At 39.9% G+C, this 26,561-nt stretch overlaps 1 protein-coding gene across 1 annotated transcript in view; it reads left to right on the forward strand.

Moving 5' to 3' along the window:
* LOC119741187 (vacuolar protein sorting-associated protein 54-like) overlaps positions 1-22,267 on the forward strand; it is a 29,792-nt gene extending 7,525 nt beyond the window's left edge. Inside the window, exons 6-25 of the mRNA XM_038216903.1 lie at positions 1,967-2,101; positions 4,775-4,917; positions 5,878-5,977; positions 6,710-6,852; positions 7,694-7,817; positions 9,285-9,451; positions 9,946-10,042; positions 11,240-11,451; positions 13,210-13,336; positions 13,836-13,967; positions 14,433-14,482; positions 14,698-14,777; positions 16,107-16,145; positions 16,433-16,496; positions 17,553-17,658; positions 18,105-18,192; positions 18,960-19,081; positions 19,726-19,806; positions 21,109-21,311; positions 22,059-22,267. Of these exons, the coding sequence (XP_038072831.1) occupies positions 1,967-2,101; positions 4,775-4,917; positions 5,878-5,977; positions 6,710-6,852; positions 7,694-7,817; positions 9,285-9,451; positions 9,946-10,042; positions 11,240-11,451; positions 13,210-13,336; positions 13,836-13,967; positions 14,433-14,482; positions 14,698-14,777; positions 16,107-16,145; positions 16,433-16,496; positions 17,553-17,658; positions 18,105-18,192; positions 18,960-19,081; positions 19,726-19,806; positions 21,109-21,311; positions 22,059-22,161 (2,316 nt within the window). The 3' untranslated portion in view covers positions 22,162-22,267. The remainder of the gene's footprint in view (positions 1-1,966; positions 2,102-4,774; positions 4,918-5,877; positions 5,978-6,709; positions 6,853-7,693; positions 7,818-9,284; positions 9,452-9,945; positions 10,043-11,239; positions 11,452-13,209; positions 13,337-13,835; positions 13,968-14,432; positions 14,483-14,697; positions 14,778-16,106; positions 16,146-16,432; positions 16,497-17,552; positions 17,659-18,104; positions 18,193-18,959; positions 19,082-19,725; positions 19,807-21,108; positions 21,312-22,058) is intronic.
* Positions 22,268-26,561: the final 4,294 nt, after the last annotated feature.

The raw sequence follows: 26,561 nt of genomic DNA on the forward strand, positions 1-26,561 counted from the left end.
AGCACTTGTCGTGTTTGCACATCGTCAGTTTTCTCCCAGAACAGGTGGTTGAGAGGAATGCATTTTCAAACAAAAACATTGTCCTTTTGACAAATCTCCAACAATATCACATGGAATTTTAGCACTTCATTAGAGCAGATGGCTAGTGTTGATATTAAAGGTACAGTACATGTAGTAGCTACCATATTTGCATTCCTCATTATTCTATGAGATGCTCTGATTTAAGGGCTAGTAATTTATAGCAGACATCGTTCCACTGATAATGTTGTGTGTTCACACATAATCAAAGTTATATCCTTGTGGAGACATGGTTTTGTTCTCGTGTTCAAAATTGTGAGAGTGTCGAAAGCTATTTCTAAAATGCTCCTATTTTAATCAGAATTACTTTCCTGGGTTGAAATTCCGACCAAATATCCCTTACACGAAATACTTTTATTTGCGACTGATAAGTATACCTTGGAAATTCCTAGTTTTTGATTGAAATCCATATCTATTTCGTGAAATCCTTGTGGAGACCTATTCACCTTTAAAAATTGCCTTGTGGGAGACCTTTACAATCTTTGGTTCCATATTATACCCGAGTCTCCACAAGGCATCATTTTTCGAAACACCGGCACGTTTGTTTATGGTGTACGTTGTAAATCGAGGATTTTCTGTTTTTCCCTCATCATCGATCCTTTGTTTATACTCTTAATTTTTTTGCAACAGCTCGTATTGGTTTTGCACACGTTTTCTAATCGAGGTCGTCCTCGATTTGACTCCTGTCCTCAATTTAATACTCGATGTTTCACATGTGTGTCCTCGATTTACACCATAAACAAACCCACACACACACAAAGCTGTTCGTTTTCAACCATCATAGTGCAGCTCGCTGAATCTTTCCATAAAACCTGTAGGTATATAAAAATAAAAAAATAGCAATTTTTGTGACAATGGTTCTGTCATAACCATAGTTGGAAATGATGGTAATTTCTCTTGAAAGTGATGGCAACATCAGACGCAACAAATTTACAGGATGCTTAATAGTTTTATCATTTACTTACAATCAAGTAGGCTATTTCATGACATTTTGGTACTTTGGTTTTTTAATGTATGCAAATGGCGCACTATCTTTGGAAGTCATGGTTGATCATATGGTGAGCAGGTAAAACACACTAAACAAAAAGGTTTACCAATTATGCATACACGTTTTTATGGCAGATGGCTAAAACTGCATGTACATCTACATGTACATGTACTTTGTGTAGTGTATGGTTGCATGTTTACACATGTACATGTATAAGTGATTTTAATTTTTTATACATGGTAAATACCGATAGGACAATGTAAATAGCAAACATTGCTGGTAAGTAATTTGCACCTCTGATGTGCATGCTGCTTACAGTACATGTAACACCATGAACATGTTCATGACATGTACACGCCATGTACACGCACATTTAAAAACAAACAACAGTTCAAACTACAGTTTTAAGTCCAAAACCCTGCTTTTTCAAAGCAGTAGTGCTAGAAACGGTTCAGTCACTGGGAAACATTTTGTAGCACTGGCAAGATTTTCAGGATTACACAGTATCTAAAATATGTATTGAAGTTATATTATTTCCTGATGCATTTGGGAATGTTCAGCTGTTTGGATATCAGCCTACAATACATGTAGATCAATATTAGAACCACTTATAGGCAGCTGTTTACCGTTAAAAGGTACAATGTTCAATAAAGACGACTTGGGGACTTTTTACCTATGGATAAGGTTTTGGAAGTAACTGCAGGACTTTCGTGCACACATTATCAATATATTTTTAAGTCAGAAAGAAGAAACAGTCACATGGAACACATACAATACTTCACATTGTAAGGAATAAAGGGTTTCGGTTTGTGATATTCAAATTATGTGAAGTACCACTTTATTGTTTATTTAAATAGTACAGGCACGTTAGTTGTTATTATTTTTGTTTTTGATCTGCAGATGTTTTTCCGGAATGACTTTGCCCTGGAGAACCCCGACACCTTTGAAGCTGTGCTGCCCTGGTCACAGTTCAGAGGTCAAAGGCTGAGTGACCCGGCCTCGGGTCATCAGTCCTCCAAACTTCTACAAGAAAAGGTAAAGATGATCACTGTGTTCTTGAGTCCATTCGCAACAACAACACAGCGTGTAAGTCCTCAGTGCATTCACACGTCCTATCACAAGTAAAACCTGCAGCCTATTCACAAGTTCTGTCCCAAGTAAAACCTGCAGCCCTTTCACAAGTTCTGTCCCAAGTAAAACCTGTTCCCATTCACAAGTTCTATCACAAGTAAAACCTGCAGCCCATTCACAAATTCTGTCCCAAGTAAAACCTGCAGCCCATTCACAAGTCCTATCACAAGTAAAATCTGCAGCCCATTCACAAGTCCTATCACAAGTAAAACCTGCAGCCCATTCACAAGTCCTATCACAAGTAAAACCTGCAGCCCATTCACAAGTCCTATCACAAGTAAAATCTGCAGCCCATTCACAAGTCCTATCACAAGTAAAACCTGCAGCCCATTCACAAGTCCTATCACAAGTAAAACCTGCAGCCCATTCACAAGTCCTATCACAAGTAAGCCCTGCAGCCCATTCACAAGTTCTGTCCCAAGTAAAACCTGCAGCCCATTCACAAGTTCTATCACAAGTAAAACCTGCAGCCCATTCAAAAGTCCTATCACAAGTAAAACCTGCAGCCCATTCACAAGTGCTTTCACAAGTAAAACCTGTTGCCCATTCACAAGTGCTTTCACAAGTAAAACCTGTTGCCCATTCACAAGTGCTTTCACAAGTAAAACCTGTTGCCCATTCACAAGTGCTTTCACAAGTAAAACCTGTTGCCCATTCACAAGTGCTTTCACAAGTAAAACCTGTTGCCCATTCACAAGTCCTATCACAAGTAAAACCTGCAGCCCATTCACAAGTCCTATCACAAGTAAAACCTGCAGCCCATTCACAAGTTCTATCACAAGTAAAACCTGCAGCCCATTCACAAGTGCTTTCACAAGTAAAACCTGTTGCCCATTCACAAGTGCTTTCACAAGTAAAACCTGTTGCCCATTCACAAGTGCTTTCACAAGTAAAACCTGTTGCCCATTCACAAGTGCTTTCACAAGTAAAACCTGTTGCCCATTCACAAGTGCTTTCACAAGTAAAACCTGTTGCCCATTCACAAGTGCTTTCACAAGTAAAACCTGTTGCCCATTCACAAGTCCTATCACAAGTAAAACCTGCAGCCCATTCACAAGTCCTATCACAAGTAAAACCTGTGGCCCATTCACAAGTCCTATCACAAGTAAAACCTGCAGCCCATTCACAAGTCCTATCACAAGTAAAACCTGCAGCCCGTTCACAAGTCCTATCACAGGTAAAACCTGCAGCCCATTCACAAGTCCTATCACAAGTAAAACCTGCAGCCCATTCACAAGTTCTAATCACAAGTAAAACCTGCAGCCCATTCACAAGTTCTAATCACAAGTAAAACCTGCAGCCTATTCACAAGTTCTATCACAAGTAAAACCTGCAGCCCATTCACAAGTCCTATCACAAGTAAAACCTGCAGCCCATTCACAAGTCCTATCACAAGTAAAACCTGCAGCCCATTCACAAGTCCTATCACAAGTAAAACCTGCAGCCCATTCACAAGTCCTATCACAAGTAAAACCTGCAGCCCATTCACAAGTCCTATCACAAGTAAAACCTGCAGCCCATTCACAAGTCCTATCACAAGTAAAACCTGCAGCCCATTCACAAGTCCTATCACAAGTAAAACCTGCAGCCTATTCACAAGTCCTATCACAAGTAAAACCTGCAGCCCATTCACAAGTCCTATCACAAGTAAAACCTGCAGCCCATTCACAAGTCCTATCACAAGTAAAACCTGCAGCCTATTCACAAGTTCTATCACAAGTAACAGGGGATGAACAATAAAAAGCGAATGGCTTTGTCACAGTTCTTTTGAGAAGCTCGTGACTTGCATCAGGACTGGTGGACTTGTGATTGACTTGCAAGGACTTCTGATGGCCTCGACTACAATAGGTCTCTCTCTCATATGACGTCACTTGCTACCGATTGTCATGTGCATCGGCATTTTGGGCGTCAAATTTTCGGCTGCACCGTATTTCGAAACATTTTCAAGCAACAGGCATGCCTGTTTAGAACATTTTGCACACTGCGTGTGCACACACCTGATGGCGTTGAACACGCAGTTGTAATGTTCCTACGAAGATGGCGTCCTATGAGGGAGATCAATACTGTGCTGCCAACATAATGTGTAGTTGGAGCTCCCCCTCCCTAGTAGAAAAGTAAGCCACACAAAGTGAAATTAACTTTTTCTTCACTCACTATTAAAGACACAGATCACGAAAGCAGAGTTCAAATCACCAAGCTTTATATGTGTCTGACTCGTCAAATGTTTTGGTGCTGCAAATTAGGAAAACAGGAAAAGGTTTTAATACTTCAATAGGGGTGAAGTGCTTTTTGAGGCCTTTTTGACGGCTCAACGAATACTTGGTGACATCGCTTGTAGACCGCTCAACAAATGCTTGGTGACATCTCTTGTAAATATACACTTTACTATTTTTGAAAATCTTGGCACTCTTTTGCATTTTCATATATTCTTACTGGCTACACATACATACATCACACTATGAACTTTCTTTTGTGTTTGCTATAGGTTGTGTCCTAAAAAAAACCTTGAAACCATTCCTGTTTTTTTTTCTTTCTGAACATTATTAAAACACTGCTGATACTGTTAATTCCTTTCAGCTGAGCCACTACTTGGACATTGTAGAGGTGCAGATAGCACAGCAGATCTCCATCCGATCCAATGCTTTCTTCAGTGCAATGGCCTCCCATGATAAGCTGCAGGAGAACCTGGCGTCCACATGCAGAGCCATCCGTGAACTGAGGTAGGACTTGGTTTATGCTGTCTGGCAGTAGACCGATACATTGACCTCTGCCACATGGTGTTTTGAACAGTCACACAGACAGTCAAAATCTCAATCCTCTTCCCCTGGAATACCTTTATACATAGGTTAGTCACCAACAGTCAGATCATATTTTAAGCAAGCACGGTGACTAGTCCAAGTCAAAAGATACAAGCAGGCAAGAAGTAGGCACAGCTGGCTTATCAATCACCTACATTATGTACAGTCAAAGCATAGATGTATCAAGTTACATAAACAGTCACATCCAGTCTATCCTGCTTTATGTAGGCTTGGAGCACTTAACTGTTGAAAACAGTCACTTGATTGATTTTGACTGAAAGGACAACTTTGCACAGACTGAAATGTGCAGTGTTGCATTGGAGCGGCGCATGTGTTGTTGCCCAGCTGCGTAGTGACAGTGGCTTAATTAATGCATCATTCTATTACTAACGTTTCAAAAGTGGCCTCTTGCATATGGTGGGACAACCAGTGCTCAATGCTGGTGATGAGCTCAGTTGGTTAAGTGAATGTTTTAGTGCTGGATAACTTGTCACTTTGGCACAGGATTCTGTAGACTCTTGTTTATGAAGACTCCCAGTTAACTCTTGTTTGTTGTTCAGAAGAATCAAACAGCTGATTTTGTATTTTCTGCTATCTAGCAGGCATTGTGTTAAAACAAAGACTTGTTGCTCTGGGAAGAAGACAAAATTAGGACTTTTCATTTCCAGAAAAACAATTTTCCCCTCAAAAAGTATAGTAAACACACATAAAAGTTTCCTCGAAACAATATCTTTGCTGAACCTCATATATATTTAAAGTGACCTTTATAGTTTGCCGTTGTGGTTTTATTTGATGATTTCTTTTTTGTACGACAATTGCAAGAATTACTTTGTACAACCCCTTTCAAAGATTGTTTGACGATGAATTTCTAATTCTTTTCAGGGATAAAATCAACAACATTGATGCGATTCTGGCCCAGGGCAACTTGAGACTACTCAAACTGCAAATTTCCCGAGCAAACTATGTCAAGGTCTTCAACAAGGTACATGTAGGAACCAACCTCTAGATAGTTCTTCTAAGGTCGCCATTGTCGTTTGTTTTGTTTTGTTTTGTTGTTTTTAATTGGTTTTTCAAACCGATTTCAAAGTGTTCTAGGAGTATTCGGAGAATCTTTTGTCTGGGGTTTATGCTGGTTGGTGGTTAAGTTTTTTAGTGGGTCCGCATTTTGTTTGCAATCGATTACACACCTATGAACGGGTACAAGCCACCTAGACTGGTTCCCTGACCGTACAGTTCCCCGACGTCTATAAAGTGCTCTGTTTCATCTTAAGTGGGGTCAGGGAACCAGACTACAGGAACATGATTATTTTTCTTGGTTTTTCCAGCATCTACGAACTCAAAACTTCAAACCAGTCAGTGTTACAATATTTGCTATAAAATACCAACCCACCAAATCCATTCATTTCTCAAAACTACAGCAAAAGCAAATGCTGTATATTCCCTTTAAGCATAAATGCTCATTTTTCAAAATAACCCATTTTTTTCTAAGCTATTTGTAATTATGATGAGTAATATTCCCCGCTTCTGTTCATGAATGAGAGAACTTTTCAACACACAGTTGATGTAAACAAAAGGTCAGGTTGTGAATATTCTTCTTTGGATTTTGAGCGGTTTTATCATTGGAAAAGAACAAAATGCTTGCACTATTTGTGGTTGGGTCGTCAATGCTTGGTTCACCTGGTCCCCATCCTGTCCTGATATGGTTCCATTCCAGTTAAAACTGATGGCCACCGTCCACCAGACCCAGCCGACCATACAGATTCTCCTGACCACGTCTGAGTTTGTCGGTGCGCTGGATCTCATCTCCACGACGCAAGAGGTGCTGACCCAGGAACTCTCTGGTTTACAGAGCTTCAGGTAGGATCAGAGCCCAAGTACATGAAGCTGTTCAACCGAAAATAGCGTTCAGCAAAGTTAAATGAACTGAAATTAAATGAAACTCATAGGGGTTTTGGCCAAGGATAAGGAGTATCTGCACAACCAACAATTTTCAAAATTGACCTCATGGTTTTGTAGTTATTTCAAAAATGGTCAGACGGACACGTTTTTGGGGGGACATACATGCAAATGAGGAATAGTCTGGTGCCTGCATGTGCGTTACATTAGCGTTTGTTTTTGTATGCGGTGTCTAGGGTAAAAACAGAGTCAATTCATAGCAGCGCGAGCATGGCGTGAGTTACGAAAACACGATTTGTATTCAATTAAACTGTTACGATCTTAACAAAACAAATATGCAGTATAACATTTCATATTAATATTAACAAATTGGAAAGGAAATTAATATTTTCGAGAAGGCGTGGACGAATGATTGCGAAAACACGTACTGCACGTTGTGAATAACAACACCAAGTACACGATAAAAATCCATTACTAGCCAATTGCGGTATCGAATCAGGATACAGGAAGAAAGTTTCCTATCCAGGGTTTACTATTGGAAACGATGTTGGAAATAAAGTAAGCACTGGGGACGAGGTTGGCGCATGGCACTCTTGGCTTTGCCTTACTTGAGCTTGCCATATTTGTAATACTTGTATTTTTTATCAAATAACTTTTCCTATATTCTTAATCCTGTTTTTTATAATCAAGAAAGACTTGGCTACAATCGGAGGACACATTTACTCTGACCAAGGGTAAAACTGAGCCCTGTGTCAATTCTTTTTAACTTGATAAAACAAAAATCTGAAACTTTTTGGAACAGGCATCTTGGTTCTCAGCTTGTGGAGCTGGAGAAGCTCATCGACAAGATGATGACGCAGGATTTTGCACGATTCACCGCAGCTGACCTCAACAGGCCCCTGGATGGACAGGGCCATGTGGATGAGGTACGCTTTCCAGAATATGTGACCCATGACCCAACTAGAAGTCCTATCAAGCGATGCATTAGGCCCTACTCGGTGATGATTTTTTTGAACAATCGCAGCCTTAATTATTGTTGATGTACCCTAACGTGGCGCGGCCCCTAACGTGGCGCACTTGGATTTTTCGCCGGTAGCGCCTACCTAGAGCAAAATTTTAAACTGAAATTTCACAGAAAGTGAAATTTCATCAAGTTCTAAACGGTCCTGTTCATAAATCGCGAGTTTATTTACCCGTAACAAAGTTAGAAGGAAAAGCTATTTTGGCGTGATTTTCCGATTTTATTTTCAAGTGCAAAGTGAACCCTTTGAAAATGCCCTGAAAAATAAGAAAATAATTTTCTGACAAACATTTGGCTGGGTATGTAAGTAAAGATATAAATTATTTATCAGAATTTATCAAGTTTACAGGAATTCGTAAGTGTTAATTTGGAATTTTCCAAGATTTATTCAAGTGCGCCACGTTAGGGAACACTCCGCCAATTTGTGCCCAATTTCCGGACACCACCGTTTTTGAATTTCGGATTAAATTTTATGAAACTGAAATTGTTCACAGAGGTAAAATAGCAAGCATTGATAAGGTGAAAGTACTAGTATTTCATTGCATGAATTTGAGGTTTGTCAACAAAGAGGTTTGGCAACACTACACGAGGAAAGTCGGGTAAGCTTCGAAGTGCGCCACGTTAGGGAACACGACTATAAACCCATTAACACTGTACTGCATTGTATTACATTGTGTTTATTCACTGAAGAATTAGTAAAACCATAGAGTGCTGGGGTGAATTTTGGTGCTACAGGGAGTAATAGGCAGGGCGGTTTCAGAAGCTACAGTGACTAAAGGGTTAATGTATGACACGCATGCACAAATGTCCGACATGCCTGTACGTGCAAATAACATGTGCAGCTGGAACACACATTGGGGCATTGGAGATGTGCACATGTTGTTACCCACATATTTGTGACTGTCTGCAACCAACTGGCTATGAAGTAAACACAGACCGCTTTTGGAAAGAGTACGTCAGACATATTCCGACTATTTATTACCTTGATCAAACCAAAACTGAAAATAATAGGATGTGGTCAGTCTACTTTTGTACCGTAACTGCAGTCTAAATAACTTAAACAATTTCACTTTTATATGCAGCCGCTCAAAATTGATTGTGCAAAAATATTTTGTCTGAAAACTTTCTGTTCAACTTTGCCCTCTGCAAAAGGAAAAGGCCTGCCCTGCCTGTCAATCAAAAAGGGCATTGACCAATAAGATTACGAGTTTTGGTCAGGTGACCAAGGTAGCTTGATCAAACTCGATCACAAGCACTGTAGCAACGGTGGATTGGGCTAATGATCAAATCCAGAAATGGTCCATTGTTCAAAAGGTTAAGGAGATACTCCCGTAACTTAGTGAAATGACATCGCCATATTTTTTAAAATTAGGACAAATTAACCGCCATCATTCTGGGCATGCTGAGACAACATCGGTTCAGCTTCTTGGAGACATACCGAGAGGAGGCCGCCGAAAGCATTAAGGCTCTCATCAAACAGACCGTGGTGCAAGCAGTATCCACGGCTGACAACATGGACAATGATGCCAACATTGGAAGGTAGTCTTATAATACATTTCCTTTTATAAAAAGAAAAGGACAATAAAGTTTAATTTGCTTGGTTGAGCTGAATCCAAAAGTCTTGTTATGTATACTCATGAGTCAGTGAGTTTGACAGCCCATCTGTTAGTGAGTGAGTGAGTGATTCTGTCATTCAGTAAGTGACTCGGAGGACAATCGGTTGTCCAGCAACAAAAAGAGGAGGTCATGGGTTCAAGAAATGGTTCGACCTGAGTAAGAAAACACTGAGCATGTCATTTTAAAAAGGAGCATCTCTGAGACGAATGCTTTAAGGCCGGTTCATACTCAATGAGCGCAAAAACGAACATAACACAAATTTGTTTGACGCCACTGTGAGTTTTTGCACATGTTTCATGACCTCAAAGTCGCTTGGCAAAATTTTGTATGCGGTATAAACCAGCCTGTAGAGCACAGTCTATTGCCAATCATTTGTTATATTTGATGAGCCTTTTTTGTATTTTTCTGTTCCCTAGCCTTGCTGATCAGATGAGACTCCTCAATTTCCCCCAGTGGCTGCAGTTATTCCGGGCGGTGTTTGAGAACCTGGGACTACTAATGAACAGAGTCAAGGTGAGCGATAAAGCATAACTGTGTCGTCAGACACCATTCTAATCAGGTTTCCTTTTAATCTAATGGAGGATTGGGTAGTTAGGTAAATGGACCAATAGGTCTCGTTTAAATGACGTCATTTCCTACAGACCACCCACGTGCATCGGCATTTTGAGCGTCAACTTGCATAACGTGCATCGCCTGCGTCGTATTTGGAACACATTTCGAGCAACAAGCGCGCGTGTTTGGAACATTTTCAACACTGCGCAATGCATGCTTGATTGTGTAAAATACGCAGTTGCAGTTCTCCTACAGAGATGGCCGTCATTGAGCGAGCCCTGTATCGCTGGCGTAGTCGTGACGTCACTCAAGAGGTGAAACCATGATTACTGGTTCACGTGCACTGCAACAGCCCAGTGAACACTGTGGTTTCGCTACGGCTGTTGTGGATCCGTTTCTTAATTGGCTTGACTCTCCTCTTTGAAGCGGAAATGAGCACAGCTCTGGTTGTAACTGGTGTCGTGGCAATCTGCTGAAAGGCAGTGAACCATTTTCAGGTACCAATTTGTGAAAATGTTCTACAAAATGTAGGTAATGGGTCTTTAACCCTAACTCCCTAGCGTCTTTTACTAGGAACTGGACCAAGTCCATCGAAATCCATCCATCACTGTACGTCCAATACAAAACTGTGCATGTGACATAATGGAATCCACCACTGACGCACTGGTTGACATTCATGGACTTGCTACACTTGGCTTTTATCACAATAGCAGTACAGGAAGCTAGGCAAAATCTATCGGATACCCCTAGCACTGCTTCAGGCCATTAGGCCCAAGTCCATCATACTCCATCAATATTAATAGTCATGCCAGGCCTTCTGGATCAAGTCCCCCAAAATCCACCAAAATGGGGGGATGGATTTTGATGGAGTTTGGTGGTTAGGGTTAAGGAATGTGCATGAACCGTTGTCGAGGAAGTGAGCTTGACCCGGGGAGGAGGTGACGTGACACTTTTTCAGCGTTTACTTGAGGCAATAACTTTATAAGGTCCAATATATCAGAAATATCTTTCATTGGACTGGCTTGTGACTGGACTTGGGATGAGATTACTTGTACCTGACTTGTGGCAGAGTTGTGAGAACTTGTGACGGACTCAACTACAAAACTGAAATGATGAACTTTTTTATCCAACAAGTTCCACTTTTCTCTGTTTCATAAGGAAACAACCACTGTCATCAAAAGACTGGTGGACCTTGCTGCCGGAGTTGACCCCGATTCGCACACAGAACCGGTCGTAACCGGTCCGGACCAGAATGGACTGGTAGAATGCGCCGACGAAGCCACTGCATTAGACGAAGGCGAGCAAGACGATGAGCCTCAGCCCCGACCGAGCAAGGTTGAGGAGATGATGCCAACAACTGCAGCAAAACTGTAAGTATTTTGTCAAAAACTACCAGTGTTTAACCACTTTTTTTTTCCTGAGAACAACTGGAAGTACTTAAAGCACTGAAAGCACTGGTAAAACCAGCCAGTGTTATCATTGCAGGGTGGTATATTGGGTAAAAGCCCTGATCGTGAGTACCGAAGGCATTATTGCTTTTTTGTTTATCAAGGATGGATGATAGGATAGTTTGATTGATTTGATTTGATTTAGCATTACCTGTATAATAATCAGTTACAAGTAATAATGAAATTTGCGACTTATTTGACGACTTGCTTCCAAATTGATACCTTTTTAAAAATCGCATAGAGGTTATATTACATAATCATTTCATTTAACCCTGCTATGCCCAGTGCAGTTGGCAAAGAGAATTATCAGACCTTTCAAAGGTGAAATAGTGCTGGAACTTTGGGACTTTTCGAAAGGTTTCTGAAGGTGAAGCAACTCTGTTGGCAAATTCAGTAAGTTGCATTTCAATACCTTTTGAAAGGAATTGAAAGGTTTGGTAGTGTAGTAACAATAAATTCTTTCTTTCCTCCAATTTGCCAGCACCCAGATTTTGAGGTGTTTTGAATGGTCTATCTACAGGAGAGTTAATAAATCTTTAAAAAAAAGTCAAGGGAGGCTTAAAAAAATGCAGACTCATCATAAATAATACATAAAAGAGCAATTTAACAGTTTAGTAAAAGAAATTAAAAAGAAAGGGAGTAAAGACATCTCTTTCAGCGTACCTCTGTGTCCAAGTATTGAATCATGCATCCTGTGAAGTCATTGTGCCTAGTATGCTGTCATTTTCAAGAAGAGAGGAATTGCCATCATTTCTTTGTGATGGGTAGGACCAAACCATTGCGCTTTGCGTCGCAAAAAAAGGAAGATGCGTTTTCACAGGTTTTGCAAAAAGTATATCTACCGAGCTGAAATTTCAACAATTTTTTTTTTATTACAGAGGTTGTGGAATGCTCAAAGACATTTCCGTCATTTTTCAGGTATATGTAGCCTAAGGTGTGATGAAATAAAAATGACTATTGTGTCTGTCATGAAATGAATACAAAAGGTACTTTTGAGAGCTGTTTTTCAGGTCCTGTTTCGACCCGAACGTGCAATTTGTGTAAAAGTCGTCGTTGGGGGCAGCAAACAAAACATAGTAAATTGTGACATAATAAACAGGACTCCCTATGCAGCGTAGTATAAACGAGTCCTGTTTATTATGTCGCGATTTTTCTGATTTTACGAAGAACCCGACGACTGTTGATTTCAATTATACGTTCGCCGACCAACAAATTACTGGATGAATTTCAGTTTTATAAACATATAAACGCCATTACAAAAGAATGGGAGTTTGTCATTATGATATATATGGGTCTACTCTACAATAAACAGGCGTGTGAAATCTCAGCTTTAAAGCTGATTTCAGCTTTTTTTGTTTTAGATTTCAGCTTTTTTCCCTCACTTGCTGTGTACAAAAGTATAGGAGATTTCCAAAGTTCAGCTTTCTTACACCTTTTTCAGCTGTTTCAGCTATTTTTATCAGTACTCACTCACACCCCTGATAAAAAAATATTAAAAACAAAACGACTTTCAGCATTCCACAACCTCTTTAACCTGCTTCAGATTTATTGTATTGTTGGTCCTTGATTTGGCTAAACAATTTTTTTTGAAAATGATGTCCATTACCGTGAAGTTTTCGCTGAACTGTAACACTGATTGTTAATGTCATCTGTTTTTGTGTTTCTGTCTTACAATGCTAGTGACGTCGATGTGCTAATAGCTCCCATTGAACACAACAGACTCACACAGTCTCTGCAGGATCTCTTGCTGTTTGTGTGTGACTACGCCCATGACCGCTGCCTCAAACTCCTTATAGCCAGAGGCAAGGTAAGCTAAACCCCCTCAAAAGCTAGGAAACATTTATGCTTAGCGGCAGAAACAGGATACCAGTCAAAATGTTACAGGATTCACATATTGTTTTGACTGGTTCAATGCAGATAGTTGCTTAGCACATATATTTGTTCACCAGAATGATACCTCTAGCTCCTCATAGCTGGAGGCAAAGTAGGACGAAACCAACATGGAAAAATTCACTTAGTGGCAAATATAGGTTAGCTGACGATGTAGTTTATTTAAATTCAGCCAAATAAAAGAGCATGTGAATATTGAAATTGAAACGTTATCCTTGAACAAGTTGAAAGAGAAATAGTTGAATAATTATTTGTGATATAGTTTTTTTTGTTAACTGCCTGTACGTTCGTGACATTAGTGATAAAACAAAACAAAGTGGAAAAACAGTAACCCCCAGAAAAAAAACCCAGAAAACAATTTAAACAACAAATGTAGACTTGAAATTAAATCATCTATTTCTTTTTTTTGTGTTCAGGACGGATTTCTGGAGCGACTGAGTTCGGGTGAATTTGTGTCGCTCTCACGTGCAATAGAGAAGTTTGTTGGAAAATGCGAAAGCGTCTGTGAAAGGAGGAGCACCTCGTTGAGAGGGGGCCTTCAGAATCAGGTCAGGGGTCAAGGTCAAGGGTCAAATGGACAGGTTTTCCATTGTCGTATTGTTCAGTCATTTTTAGAATATTCTGTTAATATCATTTTTATATTGCCCCTCCCAAGAAGGCTTTTACAAAGTTTTACTCTTTCTGAAACAGTGATTCAGAGATAGTAGTTGTAAATTCTTCATTTTTGAGGATATTTTTTTATTGTTAGCTTGGAGATCCTATACAACCAGTTTCACCAAACTAAACTCACAGTCCTTTTAGGCAACATTTGATTGCAGTAGCTGTGCAACAAGTAACGACACTTTCTGCAGAAGTTACATGCAGCGCGTAACTCAATGAAAAGCATGACATACGTGTACAAATTCATTATTCATTGGCAGAGTTTGGTGGACTTTGATGGTCTGCAAAAAAACTTGGTATTTTAAAAATAATTTGATGTCTTTTTCCATGTCTTTTCTGTATTTTTCTGACAGGCTAACAAGTTTATTAGTAGATTCCACGAAGAAAGGAAAACCAAATTAAGGTATTCACCCAAGCTCTTTTGTAATTTTTGTGTAATATTGTTAGGGAATAACTTCGTACTGCGCGAAATTTGGCAGAACGCAGCGGTGTTTTACCGGCGGTTTAAAACTGTAAACTGTTTCAGACATTTATGAATTATGCTTAATAGTAGCTTCTTGAAATATGATCAGATGTTGTCTTCATAATGGCTTAATAAATGATCTCTTCGGATTCCAGTTTGATCTTAGATAGTGAGCGTTGGAAGCAAGCGGAGGTGCCTGCCGAATTCCAAGATTTACTAAGTGCAATGGCCAAAGGTGAGGAACAGACACAGTGAGAAATATGACGAGGGCAAAGTTGATTTGAATATTTCAGTATGTGAATGTTAGATTTTGAGGTTTGAATTAGACGCAATAGTGCTTCTTAATTGTGCCATATCCTCTCTGAGTGATTCCCGATTGCCGTTTCCCTGGTTTATAGCATTACTGTTGTTGCTAGCATTGTGACTTTGTATTGTGGACCCTGGCGCCATCTCACATACAGGTTTACAGCTTCTGATAGGGGTGTACATTGGAACCGGGTACCTGAGTACCCGACCGCTGATGTCAGGAACCGGTTCCAGATTATGGGATTGGGTACCCATAACCAACTTTACAAATTATGCACAACAACTTCTCAGACAATGAAAAAGAGAGGTTTTGAATGCCATTTGCTGCATTGAAAAACTCAGATTTTGTCCGATTCTCATATTATGTTCATCATTGGAAAGATTATTCAGTGTCCTATCCGATGATGCCCAAATCTTATTTTTGAATTAATTGGTCCAAGTGACTAAGCACCGTCGATATCAGAATTGTCAATAATCGATATATCGGAAATACAATATCAAGAATATTTGATAATCGATTATCCCATGTAAAAGTCAAAGACCATAAAGATGACACTTTGATAAAAAAAAAAATATTAAGTCCCAATTTTCCACTGCTTTCTCTGGCAATGTCTGGAGCATATTGCTCAAACTTTTTGAACAAATCTCAGCACTGACAGTTTGTCCAGAACAGGCAGTTTCTTTTGAGGTTTTACATTGGGGAGACTGCGAATTCCAGCGAATACAGAGCACAAAGCGACGCCGCTTGGCATTTCGCAGTGTTATTATGTCGAGTCGCAAGCAAAAGTTGCTGCCGAGTTTTATTTCATTATACATTATTTAGCAAACGTTAAACAAAAAGTAAAAGCACAAACGGAGATTCATTTGGCGGTAATGAGGGAGATTCATCTGACGCATTTTTGATACTTTCGAAATCAGTCCTCAATATCGAAAATTTTGATATGATTGAAAAATTGCTATCGGCTATATCGACATCAAAATAATGTCAAATAATCGAGTAACATCGATATATCAACGGTGCTTACAAGTGACTGGTTTCTGTGCTGGAGGGTCACATACAGTCGGTATTTGCACCACAAAATGACTAAGTATCCATTTTCAGAGTGGATGTGATTTTGACCAGTTGTATTTGATGTCAATATCACTGGGAGATTAAATGTTCACAAATCAGTGCTTAGTGTTCCCATCTCTAAGCTGCTCATTCATGCCTAGGTTGAAAAGTTACACATAATGTTATCCAATTGTTTTTGTTTTTCAGGAGAAATTTCTCTGACGCTTCTTGTCAATGCTGATAAAGGTATGTACAAATGCAAGGCACATTTTTCAGATGACAGATGTGGCATATATTGGATAATCTTTGTTAACACGTATATTCAATGTGGATACTTCTGTAACTTTGCCTCATTATATTCAATTTTGATACATGGATACATTTACAAACATATATTGTGTACTTTCGCTCTTAAACACATCAAGACATTTTAAATGTGAGATGATTAAAAAATAGGGCTATTCTAGCTTTGCATTCAAAACCATACCGAATTGGTTTGTAAATTTTTAGAGAATTTTGTTTTTTAATTTTAGGAAGTGGCGAGAGGAAACCATTGGAGCTTGTAGAGATTGCAAACCAAAGATACTCAGTTGTAGGGTAAGTTTGGAAACTGTTTTACTCAAAAATTTTATTTCTCCAGCTGTTCAAATTTTGAAGGAAAAAATGTGTAAAGTTTGTCACAAGAAAAGATGGTTTCTGTTGCTATGAAAATTTCCAATTTCCTTCTCCCACAAAAACAGGAAAGAACGGGTGATGCTCTGTTTTGATGTTTATCTTCTAGTACAAAAAAAAAATATCAAAGGTGTGCATGATTTGAGGATAACTTGGAGTTGCTCACTGTATAAAATGTGTCCAAATTCGTCTGAAAAATCTCATTTTGTTGCAAATACGCCATAGTAGTATGAGGTCACGTGGGGTCATCTCCAATAATGATTTGTCCAAACAATGTTTTGTCCCCCATTTTTACCGTACGATAGACCTAAGGTCTAATGACGTAATGGCTTTGTTTACATATGCGCTTTTCTATGGGAGCGAAGTTGGGACGCCAGACGAAGTAGGGACCGTCTACCACATAGGAAAGCGCACATGAAAATAAAGCGTGACGTCATAAGGTCTCAGGCCACCGATTTATATGAACATGCTTGAAATTTATCGGACAATACAAATAAATAAGACGGGAAAATGGGAGGGTGCTTCGTAACTGACTGTAGTTGTCACTCAGAACGCGAAGGATGACGTTCTTTTCCTTTTCCAACGGATGAAAAGTTGATGAAAAAGTGGGCACAGTAGGTATTGCTACGTTAGGCCAGGTTTGCATATAGGCCTGCTACAGTTTGGATTGTTTTTCTTTTTGGGGGGGGGGTGTGAGAGATATTCATTAAAACAATTCTTAATCTCTCATTTGATTTATCAAAACCACTTGTGTGATACTGAAGGCTTCTTTGCAGCAAGCAATAAATAAGGAGATTGAGTTGTTTTGAGCGTCCTCACACTGGTTATCATGGAACTCATGTGCAGTCCCCAAAACCTGTTAAACAAGAATATATTTCTTCGTTTTTACCATTTAAGCTTAAAGTTGCCTATGTGTTCTCAAACAAACTAATGCATTTATACAGTTTGTTTACAATGTTGTTAACCGTTGTATCATTGCAGGACAGTGTTGTTATTGTTGAAGATGGTGGCTGAGTACTGTCAGTGTGCGATTGACATTCCATCAGTGACTTCGGACATTCTCACCAGACTCGTCGAAATCCTGCAGGTAAAATTGGCTCCATTGTGAAAAATGTCAACGCAATTACCCCCCCCCCCCCCACACACACACATGTGTTTTACATAACTCCCGAGGACAAGCCACTGTCTTTTCCTTTGTCACTGTAATGTAACACTCTTTCAACCCAAAGTTTCGATCATGACTTCCTTGACTGTTCCTCTTCATTTTGCGACTGATAACCCTAACCCCAAAATGCCTCTAAAACCTTTTCTTTTTAGAGAGTGGGAAAATTGTGTGGATGTGTGCAAGTTCACAAAACGTTCACACTTTCTGCACCCTGTGGACCTCTTTTGTTCACAGGTCCACAAAGAGCATGCAATGTTTCGAACTTCGAACATGCAATCTGGTAAAATTTTAAAGCTCTCTTTATCATTTTCAGATCAATTCATACTGAACCTGTTTATGCCTTTTTCTTTCGTGTCTTTTCCTTTCAGATGTTCAACTCCAGATCCTGTCAACTCATCCTTGGCGCCGGTGCCTTACAGGTCGTCGGTCTCAAGACTATCACCACCAAGAATCTAGGTCTGTTACCATGCCAACGGTTTCATCAGAGCAGTTTTACCCTAATGTGGCTGCGTTTTGATCTGTCTCATTTTTTTTTTAGCTGCAAGCCATTTCATCACACAATGAAATGACACTCCATACCTCAGACTTTTTGTGATAGTAATGCTATTTTTCAGTCGGTGTATGGATGATGTATATGCAGTGAAGAAATGCTTAAAAGTCAGCCTGTTGAAAACCTCTGATAGTACCTGTTATGTGGGTGTTTTGTGTGTGGTTTCCTTGTCAACTAAAGTGTGGTAATAGCAGGGGTTAAATGTCCTGCAGATTTACACATAAGTAGGATTCTAAAAATCTGGGAAAACCTCGAAAATGAGTTACCACTTTTCCAGTCAGGGAAAACTCAGGATATTTGGGCAAAACACCAAAAATCAGAGAAAACTTGGGGAATTTAACATTGAGAAGGGAACGTTTTCATCAATTTTGGGTATCTCGGTTCCATATGGTGAGGAAAGGATAGTTTTAAAGGCAGAAGGGAAACCATTGCTTGTCAACAAATTATCTGAATATTATCAGAATCTTAGTTGCTTTGCTGCAACTAGCTCTAGACTTCCCAGCAACCTTGTCAAAGTGAAAATATTTCTCATGGAAGTTTGGACATTTCTCAGGGAAATATCAGGGACATTTATGGTAATTTTGTTTTCATAAAGTGACGGGAAGCCTAATAAGTTGGCAATCGTAAGAAGAGGCCAATAAATGAAAGTCGTTGATTTTTATCTTGTTTGCAGCTCTGACATCACGTTGCCTTCAGCTGGTCATCTTGTTCATTCCAGTCGTCAAGGACTTCTTCTCTCAGAAGTTGCCGTCCAAAATGCAGGGTCTGCTCAAAAACTTGGACAAGATTCTCAAGGTATCACAAATTACATTCAGTTTGCGAATCAAATCAGATCTTATTTTTACTGAATAAAAGGTGTTTTTGCTATTTATTTTATTTCACACCAACTGTTGAAAGTATCTGAGAGTCTGAAAGAATCTGAAATTCAGTGAAGATTTTGTGTTGAGTTGCATGAGGTCAGGCATCCAAACGGATACGTGTATGCATACATTAAGCTCTCCGTAACGGTTATCGACCATGCTGTTTTGCATCATGTGCACGTCTGCAGACGCTTATCGCAACCGTTTAATAAAAAGGAGTAATCCAAGATGGCAGCGTCCAATGAAAGCCTTGCATCTGCGACTTATCCAGCTTTGTAACACAGACAAAGAGCACATTTTTCTTCAGTAATTCATCCTCTTTCCAGAAAATCATACAGGATTAATTAAATTAATGCAGAAGAGATGACAATCGACAATTTTCACGCTGATGCGTAGCACGTGACATAGACGTGCCGTGTACATGTGTAGCGTTGAGCTTCAGGACCACACAAAGTGATGACCTATCTGGCGCGCTGACCATATCCATTTGCTTGCTAAACCTCTCTGTTTAGTTGCAGTGACAACAAGTTTCTTATATATTTTTTATTTACAAACTCTGCCGGTCTCTTTCACTTCCAGGACTACAATGACCATGTGCAAGAGATCTCCAACAAACTGGTCAATATTATGGACGACTCTTTCCGCCACCTTTTGTCGACGGTACGTCAGTTTTACTTATGCATGATTCTTAAGGCAAAATAAGGGCATTCAGATATACAGGGCAGTGGTGTAGTCGAGTCTATCACAAGTCCGTTCCCAAATCCTTTTCACAAGTCCTTTCACAAGTCCTTTCACAAGTCCAGTCACAAGCCCAGTCACAAGTCCAGTCGCAAGTCCAGTCGCAAGTCCAGTCGCAAGTCCAGTCGCAAGTCCAGTCACAAGTCCAGTCACAAGTCCAGTCACAAGTCCAGTCACAAGTCCAGTCACAAGTCCAGTCACATGTCCAGTCACAAGTCCAGTCACAAGCCCAGTCACAAGCCCAGTCACAAGTCCAGTCACAAGTCCAGTCACAAGTCCAGTCACAAGTCCAGTCACAAGTCCAGTCACAAGTCCAGTCACAAGTCCAGTCACAAGTCCAGTCACAAGTCCAGTCACAAGTCCAGTCACAAGTCCAGTCACAAGTCCAGTCGCAAGTCCAGTCGCAAGTCCAGTCGCAAGTCCAGTCGCAAGTCCAGTCGCAAGTCCAGTCACAAGTCCAGTCACAAGTCCAGTCACAAGTCCAGTCACAAGTCCAGTCGCAAGTCCAGTCACAAGTCCAGTCACAAGTCCAGTCACAAGTCCAGTCACAAGTCATGGGATGAATGATGACAAAGTCTGAATGCTTTAGTAACAGTTCATTTGAATAGCTAGGGACTTGACTTGACACTGATGGACTTGTGATGGACTTGACTACAACACGGGGGGGATTTGGTTTTTTTAAATCTCGAGAATTTGTTTCATTAAGTTTATCTTTGAAGAAGGCAAGTGAAGAAGTATGTTTAATTTCCCTCAAACTGTTATGTTGCTTTGTTTAATATACAGTATTGATTGTATGTGAATATCATTAAATGTGAATGCGATTCGTCAAAACCAAACATATCTTTCGTTTTTTTAGACAAGTATGTTCAATGGCAACTTTATAGGTCTTTTTAAGATGTGTTGAAAAAAACGTACATTAATTTGTTTGTCTGGTAACATGCCCGAATATTGAAGGGAAATGTGAAAAGCTACAAAGGGTTCATCAAAACGGTACTTTTAAATTGTCATTATTTCTTTGAAATAATGATGTGTTACAAAATAATTTGTAATTTGTGTATTTTCTGTTTTTACTGTTAATAAACAAATGGATGTCAGCTGTTTCCTGTGTTGCAATATGACAAAAACAGGATTTTTCACTGCCAAAAGCAGTATTTTGGTATTGAAAATTGCTTGTATTGTGTAAAAAAAATCTTTATGTTTTGATTTTGAAATATTTTTTTTTAGTGGGAGGTTAAAGCCCCGGTTCCGTCCGCCTGCTTCCGTGAGGTCTGCAAGAGGGTACGGAAGCTTCACGAGGCCATTGCAGAGCTGCTGCCTCCAGAGCAGATTAAGGTTCTCTTCATGAGGCTCAATGTGTCCTTCAAGACCCACCTTAGAGACGCTCTGATCAGAGTCAAGGTCAGGAATGATGGAGGTCCCAAGCACGGGTGAGTTTTTTTCTCTCAAGATTAGGTTGATGTCTTTTTCTCAAATGTGAAGCATTCTGGCAAAATGAGACGGTCGTAGTGGGAAAAAAGTGAAAAAAAAAAAAATGGAGTGGGAGTGATATTCTTTTCGATTTTCAGATTTATTGATATTTGTAATCTTTGATATGTCTTCTGCAGATAGTTTAAAGAAAAAAAAAAAATGAAACAATATCGTGGAATAAACTATTTTTGAACCCTTACCAACCCAAATCCACCAAAATCCATTTCCCCGTTTGGCGGATTTTGGAATGCAAGCCATCTGTACCAAGTCCATTACAATCAACCTGTAGTAGTGGTGGTTTGGGGTGGATTTCAGCGGATTTTGTCCTGAAGCATTATGTGAAGCAGGGTCAGTGATGGATTTTGGTGGAATTGGTCCAGTACTTGTAAAAGAAACTAGTGAGTTAGAGTTAAGGAAACAAAATTGCCATTTTTTATTTCCAAAACACCAAAACTTGAAACTTTAAAGGCCTAGATAAATGCGAAATAATCTGGAATCAGTTCCTGACATTAACGGTCAGATACTCGGGTACCCGGCTCAGACGCACACCCCTAGCATGCTCCAGTGCTCTCCGATCTTGAAAGTTTGGGCAATGGCATTTCTAGCAGACTGGCATTAGAAAATAAACAAAAATAAAACCAAAACGGAAAGCACAACACTTAGAGAGCTAGAGTTAATGCTTTAATATTTTGCGTTCCTGTCCCCAGGTTAGTGACGTCAGACCTGGCGTTCTACACAGAGTTCATCCAGTCATTGGATGGTTTGGATAGCGTCGTAGACAACATGGACGACGTGTGGGACTGGAGGTAGCAGTAAAGCCGCCTAGGCGGCGAACTGTTAACAGTAACAAGTACCCCTCAGCGCTGACATAGACAGAGACTTGACAGACACTAGAAGGCACAATTTTAGAATACCCCGTCACGGTTGATTGCCCTCAATAACCCTCTCAGCGCTACATGTATGTACTATGTGTCATGCTCCACTGCACTCCCACTCCGTATCCGCGTAGCCGGCAACAGGGTAGTTGGTTTGGACTTAGAATTTGTTCAGCAACTCCCATTCATTTTGTGTTGCTTCGTTCTCAAGGGGACCCCCACTCAGTATCTGCGTAGCTGGCAACGGACTTGAATTCTTTTCCAATGATTCCAACCTCGTAGCCAGAGAAATAAGGGGTATATTTGCGAGTGGCGGGGTATTCTGCAATTACTCCCACAAGAATACATGCGTGACTCCTGTGGTAAGGTGCACTGGAGATTTGTGCAACATTCAGATTAGCTGTGCAGACTTTGTGCCATATGCACACAAACTAGTGGGCACGCAAACTGTGTCCTGTGTCAATCAATTTATGTTTTGTGCAACCAGCAGCTGTTATAGATGGATTGCATTCAGGGGCCATGTTTGAGACGTGTTTTGTTATGTAAATTCATTAACAATGCATGTGCAAGGGGTCTACCCATGCGTAGCCGTGTTGAACAAAAGCACGCACCTCAAAGATGGCAGCGGCGCAAACCGTCTATACTTCGGTCTTGATTTGGCTATGAAGAAACTACCATTGTTATATCGTGTGCTTGAATACTGTAATTTCATTGGTCTAGGACTGCCAAGTGTCTGGACAATAAAAATACATGTCACACACTGAGGGTGATATCACACTGCGTTCATTGCTCGTGAAACCTGCCGGCGTGCTAGCTTTGCGCAATGAGAACTGCAACATCAAACGCTCAGTCTCGTGTCCAGCATGACATCAAAACCTTCAGTTATCAAAGGTTACATCGCAGTGATTAAAGTTATTTCTGACACAGTAAGTTACAACTATTTATCTTTTTTTGAGTTATTGGCATGATTTAACAAAGCATTTGTTGACAGCTGTGATGTGGGATATGCCGTTTTTAACCCCCTTGGGGCGCATAGCACCCTCGGCTTTGCCTCGGGTGCTATGCACCCCTTGGGTGTTAAAAACGTCAAATCCCACATCACAGCAGTCAACAGTTGTTCATTGGATTTTTAAAGTGTGGGATATTGCCATTTTCTACAATTCGTACTGATCCAAAAAATGATTTAAAGTTAGGGGTTTTATATTGTATTATTGTGGTATTGTGGTACGGTTAAAACATTACAAAAATCTTATACAATCCACACTAAAAGTAGTCATTGTTATGAATGCTACTTTGAGTGCATTAGAGGCTGTAAAGGGTTTCGTATTTGGAGTCTCTTAAATTGTCATTGTAAACCACCACAGTGAATTTATAATTGAGCGAGTTAGAAGCTTTAAAGCAACTGAAAGTTGTTTGATAATGTGTGCTCATCGGATTAAATACTCGATCCCACAATATAGACTGATCTGATATGGACTGATCCGGGGTTTTTTTTTGGGGGGGGGGGAATCTAAGAATCGGTCAATATCTGATTCAGTGGAGAATTAGAGATTCTGTGGAACATTCGGAGAAAAGGTAAAATAAATTGTTATCAAATAAAACTGTTCCAAAATGGAAAGGGATCCTTCCAAGTTTGAAAAAAAGTTACAAGTTGTAGAATTTACCAGCTGGTATGGATATTCTCAAACAATTGTAAAAGTAATCGCATAAAACTGTTTATATTTATGTACCTTTAATTTATTGATTTCTACCACGAACCTTATTTTTTTTTTAAAGAAAGTATACCACAGACACTTTGCACTCAACGCAGGTAGCCCTTTTTCACGGGAGGGTAACAACAAAAACGGAGTTTGTGTAGTTTTGTCCCACAGTTAATTATTCTGTCAAAACCCTCCTACTGTTGTACAGTCACAGACAGTCAAAAACTCCATCCACTTCCCCTGCCATGCCTTTTACACAGGCTAGTCACCAACAGTCAGATCATATTTCAGGCAAACTAGTTAAATTCAGTCAACAGCCAATTCGCTCTTTTCACACTCCGCCATTGGGCATGCAGAGCCTCGATCTGGCAACTTTACACAATAAAAATAGCCGGTTCAGTGATCTGAACCCCGACACGGGAATCACTGAACCAGCTATATTTATTGTGTTAAGTTGCCAGATCGAGGATCTGCATGCCCATGGCGGAAGTGTGAATAGAGCGAATAGCAGGCAACTGGTAGGCACAGCTGTCTTATCAATCACCTACAGTCAAAGCATAGCTTTATCAAGTTACATAAACAGTCACAGCCAGTCAATCCTGCTTTATGTAGGCTGGAAGCTCTTAACTGTTGAAAACAGTCACTTGATTGATTTTGACTGAAAGAACAACTTGTTACAGAATGTATGTTTGCACAGGAGGGTTAGCAGTACACAAAGAGTATTTGGGAATTAAGAAACAAGAAAAAAAAAGCATTTACAAGAAGACAGTTTCCAACTTAAAGTGTGCAGTCTACAAACCTAAATCATATTTTTCCCCCATAATACACTGCAGGTGAAGCTATATGGATCACTCACTCTTTTGTACATTTTCACAGAGCTTAGGACTGAGGCCGTGTCTGAATTACTTGGCTACGGCTTGAAATTACACACGACTTTATGGGGAGTGGCTGCAGCCGCTACCATAGACACTTGTGTAATTTCAATTACATGGCTACGGCTTGAAATTACACACAAGTCTTTGGGGAGTGGCTGCAGCGGCTACCATAGACAGGTGTGTAATTTCAATTACTTGGCTGTGGATTGAAATTACACACCAGTCTATGGGGAGTGGCTGCAGCCGCTACCATAGACAGGTGTGTAATTTCAAGCCGTAGCCAAAATAAATTCGGACACGGCCTGAGTTTGACAGAGCTATTGTGGTCACCTGACCAAAGGTCGTGTTCTAATTGGTCAATGCGCACTGTTTGATTGATAAGCAGGGTGGGTCCATTTTCTGCGACCAACTGTCCATGTTCTGTATTGTGGATCACTCATATTAATTGACACATGGACTCGATGCTTGTACTTATTCACTTTATATCATTGAACCTTTACTCTGAAATGGGGTTTAGAATGTATGAATAATTATTACACCAAAATATGAAGAAAGTACAAAACTGACAAGGAATAGTTGAATTTTGTCACTTTGCAGTAGTGTTAGTAGTGCACTAATATACATGTAGAATTGAATTTTCACTATCAACATGATCAACAAGAGATCATAAGTATTATCAATAACTCGAGTGGAAAACTGCACTATAATTTTATGTGGGGAATTGTGTAGGAATCGGGCAGTGTTGTAGTCCAGCCCATCACAAGTCTAGTCAAAAAGTAAATCACAAACCGTTTCACAATCCCGACCACAAGAACATGCGACAGTAGGTGAACAATTTACAAAGGAGAGCCTTTGTTACTGTTCATTTGATTGGCTTGAGACTTGACTTGAGACTGGAGGACTTGTGACGGACACTGTTACAACACTAGAATCACAAAAATTCTCGGCAAAACATGCCTTGAGAGTATTAGGGTTGATGCAAGCCAAAAAGGTTTTACTGGTGTCGTCTTTACTGATGTAAAGAAGGGTCAAAGGAAATGAAAGCAGGAAATGAAGGACGAAGTCAATATTCCACTGTTAATTTATTGCGTATTTAACATGGGTGACAAGGGGGGATGTCAAGGGGAAGGGGTGAATGCCCCCCCCCCCTCCCTCCCATTCCTTTGAAACAACATTAAATTTAAAACATGCTCGAGAAAATATGTGGATTTTGTGACATAATATGCAAATCAAATCTTGACAAAAATTGCGACTGAGCTTTTTCACGACGGTGATTTCTCACATTGCTTCAGTTGAGTGCTCCCCTCCCCCTTGCCCCCCCTTGCCCCCCCCCCCCCTTGCCCACCCTCCCCCTGATAAAATCCTGGCAACTGGTGCCCTACCCTATCCCACTTCTACAATGCACATGTTTACAATCAGATTTAAACTTGATCTTCAATTTGATAATCTCAGCCAAAGACCAATAACCATGTACAAAAACCCTGCACGAATGAGGCCACTGTTTGGGATTTTGTGGCCTACAGTAACATGTCATTCTGTTCTGCAACATATAAATAGTCACCTCTTTATTTAAATAATTTTCAATTTTATTTTCAATTTTGTTTCATTATAAAAGTAAAGTAAGAAGTCATTTTTTGTATGAAATGAACTGTAAAACTGCTGTGTTAATTGACCTGTCTCAAGTTGTCATTCTTCAGGTTTATTATAACACTCAGAACTCTTGATGTGTTTACTTGTTGTCAGTTGTACAGTACATGTTG

The sequence above is a fragment of the Patiria miniata genome, unplaced genomic scaffold (assembly GCF_015706575.1).
Source record: "Patiria miniata isolate m_02_andy unplaced genomic scaffold, ASM1570657v1 HiC_scaffold_5, whole genome shotgun sequence".
Lineage (NCBI taxonomy): Eukaryota > Metazoa > Echinodermata > Asteroidea > Valvatida > Asterinidae > Patiria > Patiria miniata.